Source organism: Hevea brasiliensis, chromosome 8, assembly GCF_030052815.1.
Source record: "Hevea brasiliensis isolate MT/VB/25A 57/8 chromosome 8, ASM3005281v1, whole genome shotgun sequence".
Taxonomy (NCBI): Eukaryota; Viridiplantae; Streptophyta; class Magnoliopsida; order Malpighiales; family Euphorbiaceae; genus Hevea; species Hevea brasiliensis.
Window position 1 is genome coordinate 94,433,223 of NC_079500.1, and position 26,535 is coordinate 94,459,757.

At 29.0% G+C, this 26,535-nt stretch overlaps 1 protein-coding gene across 4 annotated transcripts; it reads left to right on the forward strand.

Moving 5' to 3' along the window:
• The first annotated feature begins 457 nt into the window (after positions 1-457).
• LOC110651906 (uncharacterized) lies at positions 458-9,206 on the forward strand. 4 transcript variants are annotated; one of them, XM_058151662.1, is made up of 15 exons: positions 458-727; positions 832-941; positions 1,609-1,672; positions 1,774-1,884; positions 2,327-2,386; positions 3,142-3,273; positions 4,075-4,144; positions 4,594-4,634; positions 4,741-4,821; positions 5,105-5,140; positions 6,255-6,338; positions 7,052-7,185; positions 7,751-7,839; positions 7,937-8,085; positions 8,706-9,206. In XM_058151662.1, the coding sequence occupies exons 1-15, from the start codon at positions 614-616 to the stop codon at positions 8,898-8,900; spliced, it is 1,470 nt and encodes a 489-aa protein (XP_058007645.1). In that variant the 5' UTR covers positions 458-613; the 3' UTR covers positions 8,901-9,206. The 4 variants fall into 4 exon arrangements, with proteins under 4 accessions (XP_058007645.1, XP_058007646.1, XP_058007647.1 ...); XM_058151663.1 differs by having other exon boundaries at positions 3,142-3,249; XM_058151664.1 differs by lacking the exon at positions 5,105-5,140.
• Positions 9,207-26,535: the final 17,329 nt, after the last annotated feature.

Genomic DNA, 26,535 nt, shown 5'->3' on the forward strand with positions numbered 1-26,535 from the left:
AATTCAAAATTTTTAAAATATTCACAATTATAAATAGTGAAGTCTCAGTTAATCGTTACAATTGTAATTAAAAAATTAAATTAAATTTAAAAAAATTAACAATAAATTATAATATAACCCCTAAAATTTTATTTAATTAATAAAATAATTTATTAATTTAAATGATAATTTTTTATTAAAATTTTATTTTTATTAGTTAAAATAAATTTTAATATAATAAATTATTTAAAATTATATAATAAATAATAAATAATTAAATAACCATATTATAATTTTTTTAATACTTGATTATGCAATATAATAACATTATATTATTTTCCATCACTTTAATTTAAAAAAAATTATGGTCATAAATATTTTAAAAGATTTAGATTTTTTAATTATTATGAATAATATTATACTTTTTAAAGATAAACGAGGCAAATTAAAGGCTAGTGAGAAAGCCTGAGTAACCTGGTCGAGTCTCTCATCTAGCTATTATCTAATCACGGAATACCCTGCATGATTTTCATCGCAGGAAGTGCCAAGCTTATTGGCTCTTGCTTTTCAGTTGATCGGGTAGCTCAGCTTTCCGCTCTCGCTTCAATTGTAAATCGGAGAACGGAACCTGCCAATGCCACCTCGAGCTGGCACCACACAGCCGTGGTGGTCTTTAGGTCAGCTCTTCTTCACCATCTCTCGTCGCTTCTCTGCTAGGCTGAATTTCTCCTTCCTATCTGAAGCTAAGGTTCTCTCTAAACTTACTCCAATTTTGTATCCTCTCTTTGCCCAAATGACCTTGAATACTATCTGCTGTTTGTTTATATTGCTTTCTAAGTATTATTGTGATAGGTGTTGAATCATTTGGATGACGAGTGTGAAGATTTCTTGCCATGGTTAGAGAGGAAAGCTGGTGTCCACGTTTCATCCAAACTTTACATTGGGAAATCCTCCTACGGCAGGTTGTTTAGAAACTCCTTTCCCCCCTCCCCCCTTTTGAGTTTAATTCTGATTTTCAAATGAAACCCTAATAGGAAGTGGTAAGTGAAATGGAGCTTAATGTTTACTTGGTCGAATCGGGACTCATTATTTCATTGGGTCGGAGTTAGAAGTAAAGAGCTTAGAGTGCTAAATTATTGCATTCCTTCCTATATCAGTTCTACCATGCTATACTTTGATGTCTGGTGAAGGAATTGCCTGTGGGTTTTCTAGCAGTTTGGGAAGTTTGTGCAATTACTTTGTGGACCAATATGACGTGTAGCTGTTTCTGGATGTCACTTTACTGTTTAATGCCATGCTATGTTCTGAACTTTTGATGATGAACTTCTTTGGACTGCTTCCAAAAATGGAAGTTTTGCTCCTATAATGTGGGTAATAATGGAAGGTTTTAAGTAGTTGGTGCATAGTATTGACAATGCTGATTCATAAGCGAATGCCAAATTTGGACAGAAATTAATTGCCTGACTTGCAGTAGGTTGGTAAAATGATTTCATTTTAAAAGTCATCAAGTTGAGATGCCTCTCTGTTTAACCATGTAAAAAAAATGCAATGATGCATGATAGCTCTTGTTATAACTTCATTTTCTTAGGCATTTTTCTGTTTATCTAATTATATATGTTTTTGATGTAGGTCACTATTTGCTTCTAAAGACATACTAACTGGGGACTGCATATTGAGAGTTCCATATAGTGTTGTATGTTACACTGGATGTACTTTTGTCTTCATTATTGTAAGAGGGTCCTGGCATAGTTAGTTTTATCATATCGTGATTGATTGTTCTCTTGGATTTTTCAGCAAATAGCATCAGATAATCTACTTCCAAAAGTGTCAGCTTTACTAGATGATCAAGTTGGGAGTGTTACGAAGGTTGCTATTGTCCTCTTGGTTGAGCAAAAACTTGGCTGGGTAAACTTTAGTATGTTGTTTTAGAATTATAACAATTTTTTTTTATTGAAGAATAATTTTGCAGTATTTACACCTTAAGAAGAATTCATATTTACCTTGTTCTTAGTATTGTTGTTTTTAGTTTTTTGTAATGAAATTCGAGCAGCTGTGAGGATTTCATGATTTCCTTGTACTATTATGCCAAACCATGCACAAGAAGGGATCAAGACAAAAATCAATGAGATGTAGAACAACTTGAATTTCACACAGTGCTAAACCACATGCCTCTTTAAGCCCACAATTGATTAGCTGCTATCCAGGAAATTCCAGTGAGAGTGAGCCACATCCCAAAAAACGTCTAGACCAAAAATAGCACAAAGTAGATGCTGAACTGATTCACCAGTTTTCTTGCTTAAGTAGAATCTGTTCATAGTGATCTTTCCCCTTTTTCCCTTCATAGCAGGAATCTGAGTGGGCGCATTATTTAAGTTGTCTTCCTCAGCTTGAAGAAATGAATAGCACGGTAAATGTTTTCTCTTGCATTTTTACTCATTAAAGAAAGTTGTGTTAATTTTCAATTTTTTTAACCTTCTTTTTGGTGTAGAATGCTTACAAGGAGTTAAATGATACTCTGTTTAGCGTTTCTGCTTCATTTTGGTTTTACAATATTGACCCTGATATTTGGCAGAGTAGTAGATATATTTTTTTACACTAAGGGAAATGTCATAAAAATATAGTTGTTTATTTGGAGGAAGTCAAGCTTGAAGGTATAACTCGATTATATGAGGTAAAGACCAAAGAAACAAAAGAGAGAGTACTATTATTCCTTCAATTCCTAAATTCATAAGTGGTGTTCTGACGGATCGGCTGCTTCTGTTCTAAATTCTATGATTGGTCTGTCAAACTGCTCCCATTTCCCTTGTTTTGATGATTAAATGGAACATAGGGTTATCAGAAGAATTTCTATGGTTGAAATGGATATGTTGCTTTTGAGTTATGGCTGATACAAGATCCTGGCAAGGAAATTAGCAACTACAGAATGGTTCTTAAGATTGAATAATATATAATCAAAATTTATTGGTTGTTTCTGTGGAACTACTCATTACAATTATGGTTGCATGACGTGATAGCACTCAAAATGGTCAAGCCATTCTTGAAAGTTGAAATTATGTTTTAGATGTACTTTATTGATTGTTTGTTCCATTAGTTTTAGTTTTTGACAAAAATTTGAAACAACAACTTTTTTGTTTTAAAATTTAGTTGTTTGAAATTCTGCAGATATTCTGGAGCAGAAGTGAGTTGGACATGATTTGTCAAAGCTTTGTGTATCAGGAAACAATCAATCAAAAAGCTCAAATTGAAAAAGATTTCTTGACAATTAAGCCAGTATATATATTTTGTTTCTCGTTGGTGAATCTTAAGCTCATATGTTTCTGATGCTGTTAATGCGCATGCAAGCTTTTTATAGTATATCCATTTGTATGCACATTTTTCCCCCTTCCCATTCACCTTTTTGTCCATTCACTATACCGTTCTTGCTTATAATTCCTTTATTCAAATCTGTGTTGGAAAGTTGGGTTTTGAATTAATAAAATGTTTAGACTAAGTTGTTGTTTGGGGTTTCTCGGTAATTTTTGGTAGTTTGTGATAGAATCCCGAAGGGATTCTTGATTGATAGAAAAGGATCTGATCATAGCAATCTGAAGCTGAGGAAGAGGGACATCTTAATAGCATTTATTTCATGATGTAAAGATCCTGTTTGTCCCAATTTCTTTTCTTTTTTTTTTTTTTTAAATGATTGTATGGAGAGTAGTTGAGAAATCAATGCCTCAATTTTTTTTTGGCTCTTCCTATCCTAATAAGAAGAAGAAGAAGCAATAAAAGAGGAGGTATAGAGAAATGGAGAAGTGTTAGCATCTCAGTTGCTCTCCATATGATTATTTGAAAGAGCATGGGACAAGGAGTTTGGTGTTACAATTAGTTTGGAAATATGTATCAATATCTCGTATCTTTCAACACATTTAACTATTTTTTTTAGCTGTCACATGATCTACATTAAAAAAAAAAAAACTAGTAATCAAAACATGTGCTAATGACCTATGGTAGCTTAGTAATTGGAAGTTATCTTTAACTGCAGTTTCCTCAAAATTTTCATTGTTACTTCTGCTTACCTTGGGTATTTTGATCATAACAATATTTTTCCCTTTTTAGGCTCTTAAGCAATTCCCTCATATTTTAAGGAGTATCACAATTAAGGATTTCATGCATGCATATGCTTTAGGTGAGCAACTTCTTTAAGAAGCATTTGCTACTCACTGACTGTTTCTCTTTTTAATATATAATTCCCATTTTGAATTTGAACACTAAAAGCTCTTTGCTCAGGCCTCATTTATGGCTTTTTCTAGACTTTTGGTCTGATTTTATTTTTTCTAATTTATTGTGTCTTGTTGGGAATATCAGTGATAAGAAAATAAAAATGGCTAATCATTTTAAAGTGTTAATGAACTGCATCATGGTACTAGTCCATAAATAAATTGTTAACATATGCATTGTGGTAATGATGATATAACCATACTCTTTCTTGAAGCAACTGAATCCATATTCTTATGAGTAAGAAAGTTGAAATTTCACTGATACTTTATTTTGTTGTTCGGATGCTATCACTGATTTAATGGTTTTATATCCTATCAAGCTATTATTAGTATGATACTGTTTTTGTGAATATGACAGTTAAATCTCGAGCTTGGGGAAGCACAAAGGGAGTATCTCTGGTAATGCTTTTATCATTGTATTTGGATTGAAAACATTTTTAATATCAGCTTCTGGTCCAATCTCTCTTTATACCATATTGCTTTGAATTATTAGATTATTCTGTAGATTCCTTTTGCGGATTTTCTGAACCATGATGGGGTTTCTGAAGTAATTGTGTTAAATGATGAAGACAAACTGGTCTCTGAGGTATACACTTTCTTTTTCCTTGTTTATATTTCTTACTTTATATGATTGCTGTGTCTTGCCTGTCCTTTATTGTTTAATGCACATTTATTGTTCCAGATGATATTGTTAATAACTCTGAGAGAAGTTTTAATCGCAAAGAATATTTAAACTCATTGTTCTTGTCTCCATCGATCTCAAATCACGATGTATTTGTCTGCTTGGAGCTTTCTTTCTCTTCTACTTCTTTTTAGGTATTGTTTGTAGGTTCCATCTTTTGTTTAATTCTTGAGATCCATATCTGCAGGTCATTGCTGATCGCAATTATGCTGCTCATGAAGAGGTCAGAGAACAAAACATTCCTTTTCTTTCATATAAGTGATTAGCATTCCCTCTACAATGTGATAAGTACTATGATATGAAGTTCAAATTTAAGCCCATCATGCTTATTCCAAGCAAAAATCTAGGATAAAATGTTTTACAAGAATACTCATGATAAAGTAGATTGAGCCCATTCTCATACTGACTCTGCTAGTCCATGCCAAGTCATCACTGTCTACCGACCATTCTCAAGAGAGTCTCATGGAGAATGTTTTATCTGGAACTCCCTTGATTGGTGAAAATAAGTGTTCCTGGTCATACATTCTGCCGTTTAATTTCTCTGTTTTCTGCTATTAAAACTTGTTTTCAGTGCCATTTCCTGCTAGAGCTTTTGCTATTATACCAAGGAGATTGACATTAAGTTTATCAAAATACTTTGAACCATGGCCTTAAATGACAGCCATTACATTATGTATTGGCTGTCATACAATAGAAAATGAACGGGCCATTCCTGTTGAGGCCTATTAGCAATGGAGCCATGGGCATAAAACAATCGCAGGGATAACAACCATTATCTAATAGTAAGTGCCATTACCAAATATAAGAGGGTATTTGATTTAGCTTTTGGAAGCCAACTTATAGCTTTTTGACCTCCAACAGCTAGGTCAACCCGTTTGGTAACTCTAATATAACAGTAGCTGTATTTTTGAGACTCCAACAGCACCTGATTCTAAAAGCCTTTTCTTTTGGTTGCCAACCAGCTGTCTTTTCCTTACTTTTTCAGCTACCATAAAACATTTTTGCCTGTGTCAACCCATACATTAAAAAAGATTAGCTGCATGAAATTTTGATTGTGGATCACAATGTCCTAAATGCTTTATGGTAGAGTTCTTATATTTTGTTCAACTATCAAGAGAGTTCCAGAAATTTGAAGTTCTACTATATGAAGAATTACCAAACATAAAGTTAAATGATTGATGCCCTATTTCAGTGGTATAGGGGTTAGCATTAATACCCGTGATTTTCTTGTGTTCCCTACGCTTTGTATGAATGTATTCTTGTTGCCTTTTGTGGCTGCAAAATAGTTTACTTGCACCTTCTATCATACTTAAAGTTCGTTTGAAACACTTTTGCAGGTACTGATCAGATATGGAAAATTTTCAAATGCTACCTTGCTTTTGGACTTTGGGTTTACACTTCCATATAACATCCATGACCAGGTTAGTCTTGGGTTTGAATTTGAAAAGCTGTCTAATGGTACTGTGACAGTCTGTTTGGATGGGTGAGGGAAGGATAATTAATGGAAGGGTAAGGGAAGGTAAGGAAGGGGAAGGTAAGGAAGGGGAAGGATAAGGAGGGTAGCAATAAAAAAAAAAAAAATCATGTTTAAGAAGGGGTAAATTAATGAAAAGATAAAGAAAGGTAATGTATATTATTTATATTTGAGAAGAGGTGAAAGAAGGGTAGATATGAGGGGTGTAAGAAATAAAATAATTTACAACTCTCACCTCCCTCTCAATCTGAGATGTAAAAAAAAAAAAAAAAAAAGAGATTTGAAGGGTAAAGGAGGTTAAGGCTTACCCTTATCCTCTATCAATTTACTTTTTTCCATACAGGGGTATATAAGTTATTTACCCCTCCTTCACCTCTACCAGAACACAGTGTAAATGGATGAATTCATACATCTTAGATGGTTCTGCTTGACTCTTGATATTGATGAGATTAAATTATTTGCTTCTCAGTATTTGAAAACTATCTACATGCTGGTTTCTCAATATTAACAAGAAAATTTTTTCATCTGGGTAAACTGGTTGTCATTAGTATTTTCTATTTCAGATATATACAGTACCCCTTCATGTCATATTTTGTTCATGCTTGTTTTAATGTATTCTAATTAGTGACATCTTTTACAAATGACATTGGTAATTCTCAGGTTAAGATCCAGATTGATATACCTCATCGTGATTTCTTACGTGAAATGAAGTTGGAAATCTTGCAAAAGCATTATTTACCAACAATTGAAGATGACAATGGTTTCAAGTCTTCATGGGATTCTTTCATAATCAAGTAGGTACTGAGGTTGGATTTACCATTTGCTATTAAAAAATCATGAAGTATAATCAGTGGAGCTATCTCAATCTTGTTTTGATATAACTAAAACACAGAACTATAGTTACCCTCGTGTTTTGAACAGTAGAAATGCTTTTGAATTTATATTGCGAAATGTTCTTGAGATACACAAGTCCAGATTAAATTATTTGTTTGTTGAAGACTGTTGAAACCTAATTCCTTTGAACTCATATATCTGGTGGACCCTCTGGTAGCTGTGTACATTCTGGTTGCTTTAGTTATCTACTAATTTTTTGGTTTTGGTATCATTTCATGCATTGAAATTAGTTTGCTTTGCAAAGTATTAGTGTTAAGTCCTTCTGAGTTCTGAACTTGGGACAAACAGCGTACTTGATGTAAAGTCCTTTGGTTGTAAATAAATTCACGTCTCTTTGAATGGTAGTTGTTGCGCAATGTTATCTTTTGCTCAGTATCCACTTTAGAGCCCAATTTGGTATGACTTTAAAGAGTTGTATATTAGTGTCTCTGGATTTCCATATCTGATGACTTCATTATTACATAGAGAAGTGAAGTCTGCTGAAGGAAAAGGGAAGGGTCTGCCACAGTCACTTCGTGCATTTGCTCGGGTTCTATGTTGCACATCACATCAAGGTGCATCTTGAATCATTTTTTTCTGTTATGAAATTTTACATGCTTTAGGACTGTTTATTTTTAAAAAAAAAATTAACCAGTATATTGGAATATTCAGATTTAAGTGATTTGGTCATCGAAGCCGCACAAAATGATGGCCGTTTGGCTAGGCGCCCTTTTAAAAGTAGGAGCAGAGAGATCCAGGCACATGAGATCATGTTGTCGCATCTCACTCAACTCATTGAGGAATATGATACCTCTGTTAAGGTGACTTGTGTAGTTTCTCCTCATTGTTTTAACTTATATTTTTGTTTAAATTTAGTTTTATTGTTAGATACCTTAGTATGGACATGCATGGTGGGTTAAGGTTTTGTTGGCTCAGCACAAACTCCAATTGGTTACTTCATGCAACTCAAAAAGATATCCAATCAACTTTCAAGACAGACATTGCCCAATTTTAATAGAAATATGGAGCAGAATTTTGGTACAGGCTAAAGTTAGTATTACGGTCATCTCAACATGCATATATCAGAGTTCAACAATAATTGGATACAAAAAATGCAACTTGCATCTTGTTGAGATATATCTTGCATGAAATGTTGACATTATTTTTGGAACAAATTAAAATGGAATGCATTTCATTTACAGATGAGCTCATGAATTCCCATGTTTAGAATCTTATCTGTTAAATATAACTAATTTCATAGAATTAAAGATATAGAATTCCAAATTAGTTTTTGTGAATATCAACTATGTCAACATGGATTTGTAAATGACTTGCATAAAATTGTAATGGAATTCATTACTATTAAACAAGCTCTAAAAGACAATCATGCTTTGATACGGAAGCTTTTCGGTTGTTTTAAACCTTTGCTTGTACTGTACAGTCGTTGGGGCATGCTGATTCTCCCACCACGTGTAAAAGATTTGCTCTTCGAAGGCAAATGGCTCTAGACCTCCTCACTGGTGAGCTTCGTATCCTTAAATCTGCTTCGGCATGGTTGAAGAATTATTGTGCATCCTTGTTACAGCATGCCGACATGAATGATGCTGCTAGTTATGATGGAAGTGTTCAAGAATGAGCAAGCAAATAAGAGGAGAATTTACATTTGCAATCAGTTACTTTACATGAATCAATTTAGAACTAGACATGCGAAAATCAGGGAAGACCGCAAATTATTCAGTTCTGCATAGGCATAGCGATCCTGGAGAACCCAATTACAATCAAAGGCACTTGATCATCTTGAACAATTTTGTGAAGCACATGGAAGGATTGTTATTCTATGCGACAATGATCTGTTGTATGCCATGTAGAATTAAAAATCTGAGAATTTATTGTAAAAAATGTTCAGGTAATGCAATTTTCTTAGTGAAAACTTTATGCCGTATTTCCTGTTTCCGTTTTCCAAGCATACTGGATGATGCCTAGCTCAAGAAGCTGGATTTCTTAACGTCTGAAGGTTTGTTTGGTGCCTGATGGTCTGCTGGGCTTCGGCTGTGTGCGATCTCATTTTGAAAGGGGAAAGTAGACCTGATCGTGGTTTAGTTTAAACAAGCGAATGTGGCCGCGTCTTACAGCGGCCTGATTATTTTTTTTCACATCAATAAAGATCGTATATATTATTAGTAAAATATATTTATATAATCTCATCATAATATTTATATAATTATTATTTACAATATATCCATAATAAAAGTGCAAGCATATATACGTTTTGAGTACATAAACTATTTATTTATCATGTCTTAATATTTTTAATTTAAAAAAATAATAAAAGATCATGAGTGCATTATATATAAATAAAACTAATTGCATGAATTATTTTAATAATATAAATTTATATGTATTTTTATATAATTATATTTTTATAATTATATTATAAAATTTTATTAATGATAAAATTATTAATTAATTATAATTTTATTTCAAGCATAAATAAATAAATAGATTAATATATTATTTTTAAATTGTGAATAGAAGCTGATTATAATTTTTATACTTTCTAGATATTAAATGATTTTAAACTCTAAATCTTCTATAGGAACATTTGAATTACGATATATACTTATGCACACAAATAGATAAAATTTGATAAATAATTTATCAAACATAAATATCAAGATTTTGAAAAAAAAAAATTAAAAGTATAATTATATAATTGTTAGTATAATTATATAAACAACAATTAAAATACCAAAATCAGAGAGTGAAAAAGGAAGATTTTAATAAACATTAATAAATTTTATTAAATTTTTAAATTTAAAACTTAATAAATAATAGATTATTTATATTTTTTTAATTAATTCATATATACATATTATAAGATAAAAAAATAATTAATATTAATATTTTTTAATCAAAATTTCAAAATTTAAAAGGATAAATTAATTAAGTGAATTTTAAATAATTATTATCTTTATATCTTTATTCACATATAAATTAATTAATATTCTTTATCAAGTATAAATTAATAAAAAAATAATGATAATATGCTGTTAAATAGTATTTTTTAAATTAATTATTTAAAAATGTGATATATATATATATAGAAAAAGTACAACGTACAATAAGAATAAAAAGTTATGACAAGATGGGAAATAGCGATGCATAATAAAAATTAAAAATAATAAAAATTAAAAAATAATGATAATATTTTATTTTTAATTTTGTTCGAATTCATATATATTTGTATTTTTAATTTTTAATTTTTTTATTACTTGAATGTTCATTTTTGCGAGAATTGATAAAAATATGTTTTATACTAAAATTAATGATCTCTTTTGTATCATTTAAATTTTGTTATTAAAATATCTAAAATAATAATTTTTATATAATTATTAAATAAATCCAACAATGAATTAAATAACTAAAATTAGAAAATAAATAATAAATAAAAGTTAAAAACATTAAAAAATGCATATTTGTATGATAATTTCACACATCGAACAAAAATCTCCTATAATTCAATAATTTAATATTAAAAAAAGCAAAAAAAAAAAATGATGTGTTAGTAATAATCATGTAAATTCTAAAATTGAAGTGGCCTGAGTATTTACCTTTGTTTAATTTATTAAAAGAAATAAAGATATCACTTATCAGTCAATAAATTTTATTATAATTTAATCTCTTAAATCAAATAAATTGGTAATTGTTAATAGTTTTATAAAGAAAATAAAAAATTAAAAAAATTAATAGAATTATTTTAAAAAAATAATGAAATAATATCGTGATTACTATCAAACTTAAAAGAGCGAAGTACATGGTGGAGTCATGGAGGAAAAGGGCCATTGGGTTAATATTCCAAATTCTTTTTAATTTAAATATAGATATATACAAATTACTTTTAAATCATTATTTATAAGTTTTAATTTTAGCTAACTCAAATAATTATTTAGGAAATTATAAAAATATCAAAAATGCAAATATATAATTAGATTTTAATTATACATGTGGCTCTTATTCTATTCAATTTTATTGCTTAAAATTTTGATATGGGCTTCTAATGTAACTCACATTGTCAAATTAAGAATTATGACCCAAAACTTTAGCTTGACTTTAGGTCACAATCCTAAAAATTCTTTACCTTTTATGGTTTCTATTAGTTAGAATTTAAAAAAAAAATAAAAAAAAAACAATGTGAAGAGTCGAGCCTCCCTGTATTTAGATATATACATCTAATCAATTTATAAATATTATATTAATTAAAATCATGATCAATTTTATATATAAATATATATTAATAATTTTTTATTGACCGAATATATTTATATTTAGGTGTATGTAAAAATTTTCTTCTCAGTAATAAAATTAATTATATAATTTTTAATAATTAAGTGTATTATCTTATTTAAATCCTTTTTCTTAAACAAAATTAAAAAAAATTAAAATATGTTACCTTTTTTGCCAAAGAATTAATTAACAATAATTAAAAAATTGACTTGTATTTAACTAGATTAATATAACGCTTTTAAATTAATTCTCTGTAGGGAGCGGATTTATTTCTATTATATCATTTGATATATTAATTAAATATTATATAATTATTAGTTAAATTTTTAATGTCCAAGCAAACTCATAAAATTGTCTATTTTGGTCTATCTGATCTCACAAATTTATCTCTGGGAGCTTCACCGTTATCAGGCTCAAAAGCGTGTTATGCAATTAATATTTACATAAACAATTTTTTTAAAAAAATATTATAAAATTAATTATTATATTTTTAATTTATTTTATCAATTAAAAATATAATTTGAAATTGTATACATGTATATGAATTTAATTAAGCTAAAACCCTAAACTTAAATGGGGTGGTAAAAAATTATGTGCAAACATTTTATTAATTTTGAAATTATAATGGATGTATAGATGCAGATTAGGAATTAACCTACTCTGATATCACGTTAAGAACTAAGTTCAAAATATTAAGAGAAAATACCTTTTTGATAAATTTTATGAAATAATTATTATCAGTTGCTTGGACTCGTTCCAAACTCGATAATTATTATTTAAAAAATACCTGCACATATTTAATTTTTTATATTTTTATTAATAATCTATATAAAAATTATTTATATTTTAAAAATTTAATAATTTCATAAAATATTTAATTTTATTTTATTTAAAATAAAAATATAAAATTTATAAATATTATTATAAAAATATATATTTTATATTTAATTAAGTATCTATACAAACAGTTTCAATAATGGATACCCACACAAAATTCGAATCTGATCCGAACTCGTCACCGATACTATCCTTCAAATTCGAACCTGATTATATATTATCCAAACTCATTCTATTAGGTTTCGGTCAAGTCGAGTACCCACAAAAATCCAATTGTCATCACTAATTTTGAATTCAAAATTTAATTAATAATTTTAATATTTGATTGTAATTAAAATTTATTTTAAATTATTCTGTATCAATTTTAAATTTGATTATTCCAACATATTTAATTTTATATTTTAATTAATAATTTTTATAAAATATATTTTTTATTAGTAATTTATATTTTAAAAATTACTAATCCTGTTAAATCAAGTCAAATAGTCAAAGTTATGTTCAGCATAAAAAGTTAAAGATAAAAATACTTCCAACATGGCAGAAAAGAAAGATGAATAGAAGTGCAAATCAAAAGATCTAATGTAACACCCTCACTGGAGCAATTCTGTGCATTCTACTGTTTCGGTAACCAGTGTCGGTTCGGACAGTTAGAACGTCTGGAAAAATATTTAGACTAAAGTGAGGAGTCATAAATAACTCAAATATTAATAAGAAAAATTTAGAAAAAATTTTAGAAATAAAATACAACCAAGTTAAATGAGCCGGTGCCTTAACAATGGGTAACCCAGTGGGAAGTTGCGGTCTTCGCAACTAGAAGCCCTAAACTCATGAGAAAGTTTATGAAATAATTTTTGGGACTCTAGAGAAGAGTCATTGAGGTTTCTATGACATTAGAATGCCAAGGAAATACTTAGAAAAATTTTTCAATCGGTACAGATAATTTTAATCTGTTAAGCCAAACGGAGAGCATTTTGGTCATTTCGTCTTTAGAGGTGATTTTTGGCCGACTTGTCTAGTTAAGTAAATAATTATTATGATCTAAAATATGAATAAATATTGCTAAAAATTAAATTGAAAATGAGTAGAGAAAAGAAGAAAAGAAAATGAAAGAAAATGAAAGAAAATGCTAATTATGACATCATATGATGTCATTTAAATTTCCTCCACCAATCACAATTTATTAAACTTATTAAAAAGGATAAGGAAGACCAAAACTTGACAAAAATATTCTGCTCCTTTCTTCCTCAAGTTGCCGCACCACCATGGAAGAGTTCCTCTTCCATTTTTCAAGCTTCCAAGCTTGAATTCTCACCCTTTCTCACCCTAAAAGCCCTAACCACCTTCACTAAAAATTACACCCACACCAAGGAGAAGTGTTTGGCTGCCAAGAAATTTGAAGAAAGTGAAAAAAACTTTAAGGTTTCAACAAGCCAAGAGAGTGGTTAAAGAGGTTAGTGCACTAACTATACCCTTTTTCTTTCCTAAGCATGAAAAGCATACTTGATTAAGTTGAAATGGCATGAAAAGAAAAAAAAACTTAGAATATGTTGAAGTTTCAATTTGTGGCAGCCCTAGGAAGTAAATGAATTTGATGGTTTTGATGATTTTGATTTAGTTAGTGAAGTTGATTAATGAAGTGTAAGGCATTAGAAATCAAATTGCATGGATGTATGATTGAGATTGAAATTATAAGTTAGGGTTTTGACCTAACTTAGGGTTTTTGTATTATTGCTTGGAATTTGATGATGTTGAGATGATTTAATGATCATTAGAAGTGCCAAATATGTCAAATGAAGTTTGTGGAGTTGGGAGAATTGAATTTGGGAGTGTTGATTCTTATGCAGGAAATTCGGACCTTTGAGTCCAATGTATTGTTTGAGCTATAACTGGAGTTGTGTTGCTCCAATTGGTGTGAGGCCAATTGGAGATGAAACCTAGGACAAAATATCCCATTTTTCATGAAGAAACTATGCCCAAATTCTGTCCAAATCTTGACCAATTTACTGTCTCAATCCGGAAATCCAAACACTGAACCCAAAAAATTGACCAAATGAACATATTGGCCATAACTTCCTCTAGACAGGTCCAAATGACTTGATTTTTGTGTCATTGGAAAGATTAGACATAGGACTACAACTTTCATTAAGAACACTAAGCCCAGAAATGCCTTTAACCAAATGAAATTGCTGGCCCAAGTGAGGTCACCAAACTGACCAAAACCATTCTGCCCAGAATTTCCTGGACTAAAGCTCACCCGACCAGTTTTGGCAAAATGGCCATAACTTGGTCTACAAAAATCCAAATGCAATGAAACCAATGGAAAAATTTTATAAGACATAATGGCACAACTTTGGTGAAGAAACCCTGCCCAGAAAACCAAACCAAGTTTGCCTAAAAATTACCCTAATCCCGATGACCAACATGCTGTCCTTGGAAAATGACCAAATGAAAAGTATTTGTTAAAATTGTCATAACTCAGTGTAGAAAAGTTCAATTGATCTGAAATTTTACCAGCAGAAAGCTGAGCATAGCCCTACAACTTTCATAAAGAACATAAATCTAAATTCTGGCCATAACCTAGTCAAATTGCCAACTAAACTTAGGTCACCAAATCTGGCAGAACCAAATTGCCCAGAAATTCTGGGTACAGGTCAATCCGGCCAGTTATGGTAAAATGACCATAACTTGAGCTACAAAACTTCAATTGGAGTGATTCAAAAAGGAAATTAAAGAAGACACATAAAGGAACAACTTTGATGAAGAAAATTTTGCCAAATTTCCACTGTAACAATGACCAATGGAACAGTAAACTTAGAGTATGAAATCTGAAAATTTTGAATAACATTAAATAAGCTTTGAAATGGTATTGGCAACCAATACCAACAACTTTAGAATGCAAAATATGATATCTTGGTGAACTTAGGTTCAATAAATTTATTATGTATTAAAAAGTCAACAATTTGAGTGAATAGTAATACAAAGACACAAAGTGTAAAAACTAAATTGGCAGAGGAAATTAAGGCATGAAATTTGGAATCCATGAAATGTTCATGGATTACTTGGAATAGGTAATTGAGATTTATACTCCCAACACCAATGGAGTTCATAATATATTAGCAATACAACTTGAAGTATGAAATATAATTTACATGAATAGATTGTTAAATGTATAAATGAGATTAAAGTGCCATTTGGGATTTAAGTTCCCATCAAGAGAGAAAGGAAAAATGTTTTGAATACAATGGTACATGTGAACCATTGTTTTGAATTGTGATCAATATGAATAACATAATGAATGAATAAATGAACCATATTAATGTATGAATGAGACATTAGTTCTCATTATTGTAGAAAGGAAAAGTACTTTGAGTACAATGGTATAAAAGGATAATTGATGTGAATTGTGATCATATAAATGATCAAATGAATGTATAAATTATAATTGAAATTTATCATGAAATAATGAAGTCATAAAACACAATATATTAATATTTAATGATATTATGTGCCTTTGTATTGCCTAGACATGTGTGTCAGATTGGATAGTTTGACATACCAATAGGGTATTATTTTAACAGTACTGCGAAAAGCTTTACGCCTATATTCATGGCTTTATGCCCGTATTCATGGCTTTTATGCCCGTATTCATGGCTTTTCTGCCCGATTATGTGATATCATAGCTTTTCAGCCATACTAACTGCATACGTGGTTGACGTTCTACGTCCCATGGTATGACGGCCCGAGGCACCGCGGTGTCCAGTGCCAACGACCCTTTATCCAGTTTAGTCAGCCTGTCGTAGGTTACTTGGGCAGTCTAATTTATCAAAATAAGTTATGAATATTAACAATTAAAAATGCTAGAAAGTAAATAAATGAGAAGAAGTTCTGAAATAAATTAGATTAGCTCCAAAAATTTATTCCTTAGAATGATCTGAAGTAAATTAAACTAGTTCTAAAAAGTTTAAATATTACGAAATGATTGTAAACAACTTAGAAAGTATCAAGGAAGTGATAAAAAGACTAGTAGAAGAATTATAACTTAAATAACATTACAAATGTGACTTTCATAAGAATATAAGTATAAGTATAAATTTTAGATTTATTTGTACATTATATAAATAATTATTGTAAACTTATAAAAGAAGTGATTCTAGAGAGCAACATAAATGACGAAAGATATATTGTATGGAAAATTTCATATGAACCCAGTAAAATTCTTAAGTATAAAAAATATGCTCCAATTATTTTTACTTGTTATATTATTTCCTTGTTGTGTTAGTGTACCACTAAGCAGCAATGCTTAGCGCGATGGATTTGTTTCCTCGCGCAGGTACTGAAGTTAAAGCCCAGCAAATACTAAACAGAGAATTTGGAGTTCTGATCTGCAGAGTGTTCAAGGTTGTCACCTCCTCAGCAATGAACGTAGATAGGGCCCATATAGGTCATATTATGTATTTTATACATTATAATTAGTTATTATTTGTAATGTAAACTATGAATTGTATGTTAAAATATAGATTATGGAACTGTAATTAATTTGTAGATCATGTAAATTATGAAATTATGTAATTATTTTATAAATTATGTAAATTAAGGAAATTTGAAAATTTTGCTTATATAATTTGAGAATGTTTACATATAAATTGAGTATGTGAATTACAAGAATTGAATGTGAGATGAATATGATGAGCATGAATGATAAAGTATGGAAATGAATGTGAAATTGAATTATATAGAGAATATTTGAACTGATCAGATGATTATGATTAGTATGGATGAGATTTTTATTTTAAAATATTATTGAAATTTTCAAACAGGTGAATAGTAAAACACGTTAAATGATAATAAAATAGGGAAAACTCCGTTAGTTTCTCCGTCGAAAAATAATCGATATTAAATATAACGAGAACAAAATTTTTAAAGAAATAAAGTAAGATAAGTTAGGGTGCTCCGTCACAGAATGTAGCACACCTCGCTCGGTTACACTGTAGCTGGGTGAGGGGTGTTACATCTAATGAGCCGAGCAGAACAAAGACCGAACAAAAGCTTCTTTCACCCAAAATGACGTACAGAAGCCATATCGAACAACAAACGTAGTAATTGTCAGAGACCGGATTTTAAGGACCGAGCAATAATCACACATGTAATCCAATAAAGAGTGAATTTCACGAAAATCACCTTGGAGATTTAGCCAAGATCACCGCCGTAAACAAAGCAACAACTAATTCCTAAAAAAGCCTGTAAATACCAACTAAAGGACCAGAAACAGGTACGCTTACTAACTCTACAACCCATTCTTCACTGAAATATTCTCTGATTCTTCTATGAAGAAATAGATTTCTAACTCGAGTATTGGAATGGCCTAGCAGCAAGGCCATCTACCTCACCTTTCTCTTTTATTGCAGGCTTACGTGTCGTCATGGTCAGGACCACAAAGACTACCTACAGCATCAAATCCTATAACAATATTTAAATCTATACATTTAAAATATAATATCTCAAAAATTTATAAATATTAATATATATTTTATATCTAATTGTTTATATAAATGAAATTCAGATAATGGTTAATGTATAAAAACATATCATGACTCACAGTGAAAGCATGTGATTGTTCTATATAGTAGTTCCTTAGATATAATAGATCACGACATCTATTACGCACGGTTCTTGGGATTTTGAATCGAATCAAAATTGTATAAAATTAAATCTAAACTATATTGAAATTAAATAATTGTGAATTGTATTGAAGCTAAAATAATAAAAAATTAAATTATTAAAATTTTAATTCAATTTTAAGTTTTAGATAAACTCCAAACCAGAATTGAAACCGTACACCCATAACTAATAAGATACAATTTGGGAAGTTTTTTTTTCCTCAACTTTCACATTTATTGTAAAGCCAACGAGAACCGCACAAAACATACATGGTAAAGCCATACCCACAAAATATTTTTCTAGTTTTGTTCCCTTCCCCAAGAAGAAGCTAGTTTGTGGACCAATAGTGATATTAGAGTCTATTCTAGAATTGTGACATGTCCACTTTAAATCTTAAAGTGAATTGTATAATAATAATAATAATAATAATAATAATAATAATAATAATAATAATAATAATAATAATAATAAGTTTATTGGATAAAAAAAATTTTAAATTTTAAGAGTTTTCACGATTATAACTTTTTTTTTTATGTTTTATAGTTGAAATTTAATTAGTTATCATAATTGTAGTTTAAGAGACTAAATTGAATTTAAGAAACTAATGATAAATTATAATATAATTCTTGATGTTTTATTTAATTAACAAAATAGTCTATTAATTTAAATTTTATATTTAAATATTTTTTAGTTATTATATAAAATATATTGATAATCTAAAATATATTTTATATTTATTTTTAATTGAAATTTTATTCTAAAAAATTAATTTATTGAATAAAATATATTTTGATATAATAAACAATTCTGAAATTACATAATAATAAAGTAATTCCAAATAATCATACTGTTGTCAATTACATAAAATAACCACATTATAGCAAAATAACCATTAAAGTTACCGATAAAGAATAAGCCATATAATTAATCATAAAATATATCCGTAATTTTATAAATATAAATAGTAGTTAATCTTTCTAAAATCATATTAATTACTCATCAGTTTAGAAAGATTAATATACCTGACAATAAATTGATGATTAGAAAAAAATTTACGTAACTAATGATTAAAAAAAATTTATAGTTTAAATTAATAAACTTTGTTATTATGTAAAAAATTATTATTTTATTACAATATAATTAATTTGTGTAATTGACAACTGAAAAAATTTTACAGTGTGATAATGTAATTACTTTATTATTATGTAATTTTCAAATTGTTTACTTTATTAAAATATATTTTAATCAACAAAAATAATTTTTTAGTATAAAATTTTAATAAAAATTAATATAAAATATATTTTATATTACAAATAAAAAAATTTAAATATAAAGTTTAAAATGAACTATTTTATTAATGAAAAAACTTTAAAGACCATATTATGATTTACCATTACTTTTTAAAATTTAATTTAATCCTTAAACTATAATTATGACAATTAATTAAATTTCAACTATAAGACATACAATAAAAAATTTAAATTACAATAATGAAAAGCCTAAAAATTATAGAATTTTTTTTATCTAATAAGGCATAATAAAAAAAAAAAGCAGCAAGCTAGCTTGTAGAAATAAATGCAGGCGGAAATTCAAGTGATTAAAGCTACTTTTTTTAATAAAAATATTACTTTAAACACTATTAAAAAAATCATTTAAAAAAATATAGTTTGTTATTTTTATAATTAAAATTTATTAAATTTAATTTTAAATTATTTTTTAATATTTTTTAATTAATATATTTAAAAAAATAATTATCTCATCTGAAGTTTTAATAGTAATATAATTTTTAAAATACTATTTATAATTTTTTTTGTTATCTCTTCTTTTTATGTTTTTACTGCTTTAAGGGCTTTTTTTTCAAAAAGTGACAAGTTAAATAAAAATTTACCAAAAGGGGTAAGAAATAAAATATTTATTAGAAAATGATGAAGTTTGGTGACTTGAAAGAGAAAGGTGGGAAACTCTACCATGTAAAGCCTCCACCATGTAAAAAAATTTTTAAAAAATTACCTTTCCTTTTAAACAGTAAAAAAAATTAAAATATTAATTCAATACTACCCATGATAACGCTTAGCTGAATGTTATTAGAGGACAGTACACTATCATAAGTAGCATCCAGCTGGTTATATCGGCACTGTTTATTACTTAAAAATAAAAATCTATTGAATGTTTGTCCCCAAAATTTGCCTCTTGTTAAACTTACATGAATACATTCACCATATTTTCATCACTTAGATAACATTGACACTATGTTCGGAAATATAAATTTAAAATATTTTAAGTGTAAAAATTATTTTAAATTTTTAAATATGTTTTTTTAAATTCATGAAAATATAAAAAAAATTATACTTAAAAATTTAAAATAATTTTTACAATTAAAAATATTTTTTTACCCAATAATTTAGAATAATTTTGATGCTTATAAAATTTCATATATGTTAAATTTACAATTTTCATATTAATAATAACAATTATATATTTTTTTTAATTTTAATGTCTTTTAAAAATATTAAAAAATTCATTTTTAATTTTATTAATATAAAATATTAAAAATTAATCACACTATAGCTAATCTTAGTCTAAATTTTATTTTATACAAAATATTATAAAGTTACAACAAATATCTCACAACATTAAATAATTTAAATTCATGAAAATATTTCAAAAATTTTTACTTAAAATTAAAATATTTTTTATAATTTAAAATAATTTTAACGCTTATAAAATTTCATATATGTCAAAATCTACAATTTTCATACTAATATTAATAGTTAATTTTTTTTAACTTTAATATCCTTTAAAAATATTTAAAAATTCTTTTTTATTTTTATTAATATAAAATATTAAAAATTAATTTCACAATATAGCTAATCTTCATCTAAATTATATTTTACCCAAACTATTATAAAGTTACAACAAATATCTCACAACATTGAATAATTTAAATTCACAAAAATATTAAAAAAATTATACTTAAAATTTTACAATATATTTTATAATTTAAAATAATTTTTATTCTTGTAAAATTTCATACAAGTCTAAATCTACCATTTTCAAACTAATATTAACAATTAATTTTTTTTTCAATTTTAATATCTTTTAAAAATAACAAATTAAATTTGTAATATCCTGATCATTTTTAAATAGAATTCTTTTTATAAATATTGATATTATTTTAATATTGTATAAATTGATTTAACAATTTATTAGAGAGTAAATTATTTATTAATAAGTTTATTTAGTTTATAGTTAATAAATTATAATCTTATTTTTTGCTGAGGAATAAATAATTTATTCATTTGATTGCTTTAATATTATTTAGTTATATTAATATATTTTATAAGATTATTTTAAAGTCTTGAATTTAATCTTTTGAAATATTGAATTTTGACTATAATTTTATGTTTTCATTTTTTTTAAAATTTAGTATAATTACTACTATTGTTATTACTAATATTATTATGTTTAAATAATTGATTAAGTAAGAGTTTATTATAAATACCTATAATATTTTAATACTATCTTGATTTGGAATTTTAATAAACTATTATATATTTAAAGGTTAAAAGTGTATATATATATATATATATATATATAATAAAAAAATGATGAAATGACAACGGCTCCTTGAGCAGTTTGATAGCAGTGGATGTTTAAAAGAAAAAAAAAAACTTTGAAATGAAAAACATGCAAGACTTCTTCTCTCCCCCCCTCCCCCTCCACCCGAAACCACCTTTTCTCTCTCTCCCTTTTTCTTTCTTCCTTTTCACCATATTTTCCGGCTGGCCACCCATGACCCACCAACTAGCAATGCTCCAGCACCTCCAAGGGAACTCTAGCGACCCTTCAGTGGTGAGAAGCAACGACGGCTGGTGGAGGTTGTGCGAAGAGAGATAAAGAAGAGAGAAAATAGGTTCTAAACTTTGAATGCTCATAACTAATGATCCTGATATCTGATTGGAGTAATTCCAGTTGCTATGGACTCCTGGTGAAGAGTACTTTCAGATGGGACCAACCATGCCAGATTTGGTGGCTATTTCTAGCATCGACAAGGAGAGAGAAAAATATATTTTCTCCATTTTCTAACGAGATTCCAACCAATCCGATAGTTGGATCGGCAATTAGAAACCAACATTGAACTCATCACGTTGAAACCTTTAAGATGGGACTAATCTCACTCCGATCGGACATTGTTCGAAAAAAGCGATAATTGGACGGTCTAGATCGACCAGTGAGATTTTCAAACCTTTTTGTTTCTCGTAAATTAAAAATAATTATATGATAATCATTAACAATTTATGGGTTTTATTTTGATGTGATCGAATCAGTGATAGCTCACTGGTCTTCAAGATTTCGGCCCGGTATGGACAGAATTTTCAACTCGGTCTGGACGCCAGACATGTAATGACTTGAAAAAATTTTAAAATTTTGTAATAATTAAAAATTTAATATTTTAATTTTTATTTCTTTCAAACATATTTTATAAAAGTATTTTAAAGTTTAATACTATTTCAAGTATTAAAGTAATAGTATTTATTATATGGGATTTATTATTGTTGTTGTTATTATTATTGTTGTTGTTGTTGTTGTTGTTGTTGTTGTTGTCGTTATTGTTATTATTGTTATTGTTGTTGAATATACCTAAAAAGTTCAAGGATTGAAAAGGTAATTAAAAGTAAAAAAAAAAATACAGAATTTTTGAATAACCAATCACACCCCTCCCTTCCTTTTTACACTACCTCTCTCTTTCTCTCTATGTGTCTGTTTGCTACTCTCTTCTCTTCCCTCTTGCTCACCTTACCGATGACCAAATGGCTGGCAACCATCTCAAGTGGCCGCAGCTCCTTTAGGCGACCCTCAGAGGTTGGACAACGGCAACCGGTAGCGAGAAATTCAACACCCACGCGAAGAGAGGAAGCTCGCCATCTCCACTGCCAAGCTTCATTTTGGGCATTTCTGACCTCCAAACTGGGTGTTTTTGCCAGCATTGGACTCCTGGGAGCAGAAGCGTTCATATAGGACCAATCTTGCCGAATTTCATGGATTGTTCGATGAGGTGGAGGAGAGATAAAGCAACAACATTTTGACCATTTTTTCAGCGATCCGAGGTCACCGTTGAGCTCAACACGTTGGATCGGTGATCCGAGGCCACCATTGAGCTCAGCACGCCGAAATCTTCGAGATGGGACCAACCCTGCTCCAATCGAATACTATTTAGAAAAAGCGATAATCAGACGGTCCAGATTGTTCAGTGAGATTTTAGAGCCTTTTTAAATCCCATAAATTAAAAATAATTACATGATAATTATTAACTATTTATGGGCTTCTTTTAGATGTAATCGGATCAGTAATGGCTCATCGGACTTGGGATCGAGTTTTTGGCCTGGTCCGAGTGTCCAATGGGCTGTCTCGAAAATGGGTCATGCTTATAGTCAATCTTAAGGTTTTCAAACATTCTGAATGCGTTCCAGATAGTAGAATTTGCAAATGTAGTCCCTAATTCATGTTGTGTAGTTTTTGCCTTGTTTTAAGTCAGCTGTTTAGTCTGTAAAATACTGTTCGCTTAGAAAAATTAAGTAAAATGAATTTAATTAATGCAAGGATGATGTAAAGGACCTCCAGAAATATTTTTAAAATTTTTGAAGTGTTGAAAATAATTATTTTGGACTATTAAGGAGTTACATACATGAGCTGGAGTTTGGATGATTGGACTTAAATTAAGTTTTTTGTAGACCCCGGATGGGCCTGAGGCCTTGTGTTTTGCTGTTGTTGTATTTTCTTGCAAGGGGGTTAAGTCCAATTATAGGGAAGACTCTGCTGAAATTTTGGCAAGATCTCAGAAATTATTCTTACTTTTTTTAATTAAATTAATTAGTTAATTTTGTTAATAAATTTGATAGAGGTCAGTGTGTCTGTATAGGTGATTGGTGCCAATTAACTTTTTTCTCTCTCTAGTCGGACTACTTGCAATCGGGTTGATCAGTCTGTGAGTTGGATATTAATTATTTTTGTAATTTCAATATTATTTATATTATTGGCATGTTCATGCATTTTATAAATATGTTTACATACTTAGTTAAATAAATTAGAGGCATTATGATTGTTGCATATTTAATTATTGTTAATTACTTGTGTTTGCCTCTCTGAGGATAATTTAGAGCTCTCTGTGTGTGTGTGTTATATAGGGTATATGATGGATATGGATTGGACAGGTAGTTATAGCTTGAGCTAGTATCGCCGGAATCCCGTTCCTATAGATATAGAAAGTTGGGGTGAGGCACAACTTTGAGTTGACCTCGCTGGCCCTGCACATGGATTTAAGCAAAAGTCCTACTTGAGTTGAGCTTATTGGTGGAATTTAGGTTGAGAGAGCTATATAAGGAATCAACTCCTACATTTATATATTGATGCAATAAACTGAGTGCGTGAGTGGCTCCAAATTATATTCTAGTGTAAGTATTGGGTGAATTGTTTATTGTATGTGTTGGATGTGCATTTTATGATAGATTTGCAATAGTTTTAAGTAGTTATAGAAATTACATTTGTAATCAACATCTAAACTCACTAAGTCGAATGTTCACTCTTGTTCAATAATTTTTCCCAGGTTTCAGGAGGAGTAATTTTTTTAAGAGTCCAACCTCATTTTTCCTCGTAGGGTACAATATTATTAATTAGAAATTTTCATTTATTTATTTGTTTATTTAATTAATTATTTTATTTTTAGAACTCTGTTATGACACTATTTTATAAATATATTGTATTAACTAGTGATCTCATGTGGTTTATGCATGTTGGGCACTAGGATTGAGCTGGACTCCCCTAGTTGTGAATTTCAAATAGATATCGGGTTGAGTTAGCCCAAATAAATCTATAATATTTTATTTTGTTTTGTTTTATATTTTTGGACCTTGATTTTGGTGTGATCATGGGTCTGGGAGCAATAAGACTTACTAAGTTGGCCCAAGTCCTAGTGCCTGTTTGGCCCATAGAGTTGGATCATGACATGACAGGCCATCCTAGAAGGTGGTTATGTTTACAATCATTTTCAGCATTTTTAGACACTCCAGACGCTTTCAAGTAGTAGAATTTACAAAGGTAGTCCTAAATTCAAGCTGTGTAATTTTTACCTTGGTTAAGCTAACTGACTATTTTGTAAAATATTATTGGCTTAGAAAAATTAAGTAAAATGAAATTAATTAATATAAGAATGATGTAGAGGACATCTAGGAATATTTTCATAATTTTTAAGGTTTTAGAAATAATTATTTAGGCTGTAGAGGAGTTAGGGACCCGAGTTAGAGTTGGATGATTAGTCTTAGATTAGGTTCTTGTAGGCCCCGGATGGGCATATGATGTTGTTGTTGTGGGCCTGAGGCTCTGTGTGTTGCTTTTTTATTGAGTTTTTTTACAGGGGGTTAGGTCTAGTTATAGGGGAGAATCTACCAAAATTTTAGCAAAACCTTAGGATTAATTCTTACTTTTATAAATTAAATTAATTGATTAATTTTATTAGTAAATTGATAGAGGTTAGTGTGACTGTATAGGTAAATAGGCTGGCCGTCTTCTCCTTCTAGCTAGACTAGCTACAGTCGAGTCAACCAGTGTGTAAGTTAGATATTGATTATTTTTGTAATTTCAATATTATTTATATATCTGGTATGCTTATGCATTTTTATAAACATTTGTTTAATTTTACATATAATTAATTAGTTAAAATATATTAGGGGCATTCCTATTGTTGCATATTTATTTATTGATAATTAATTATGTTTGATGCCTTGAGGATAATTTGGAGTTGCGTAAATGTGTGTTACATATGGCATATGACGGATCAGGATTGGATAGGTAGTCACAGCTTGAGCTAGTCTCACTGAAACTTGATTCTTATGGATATGAAAAGTCGAGGTGAGGAACGATTTTGAGTTAATCTTGCTGGCCCCTGTACATGGATTTAAGCGAAAGTCCAACTTAAGTTGAGCTCACTAGCGGGTTTTGAATTGAGAGAGCTGTATATGGGATCAACTCCCATTTTTATATATTGATGTGATATACTGGGTGAGTGAGTTGCTTCAAATTATCTTTTCATGTGAATATTGGATGAATTATTTGTTATATGTGTAGTTGTGCATTTCATGGTAGGATTGAACTAGTTTTAGGTAGTTATAGAAATGGCATCAATAATTAATATCTAAACTCTCTGAGTCGACCGCTTATTCCTATTCAATTTTCCCTAGACTGTAGGAGGAGCAAATTTTATTTTCAGAGCCTAATATGTATTTTTCTCCGCAGGTTGTTACATTACTCAATTAATTATTTTTATTATGTTTATTTATTCACTTATTTATTTATTTATTTAATTCTTAAAGTTCCACTGTGACACTAGTGTATAAAAAAATTTGTTTTAAATAATGGCATTAAATTACTTATTTATGATGAGTCTTATAAGGTTGATGGGCTCCCCTAATTGTGTATGTTTAATGGCTTTTGGACTG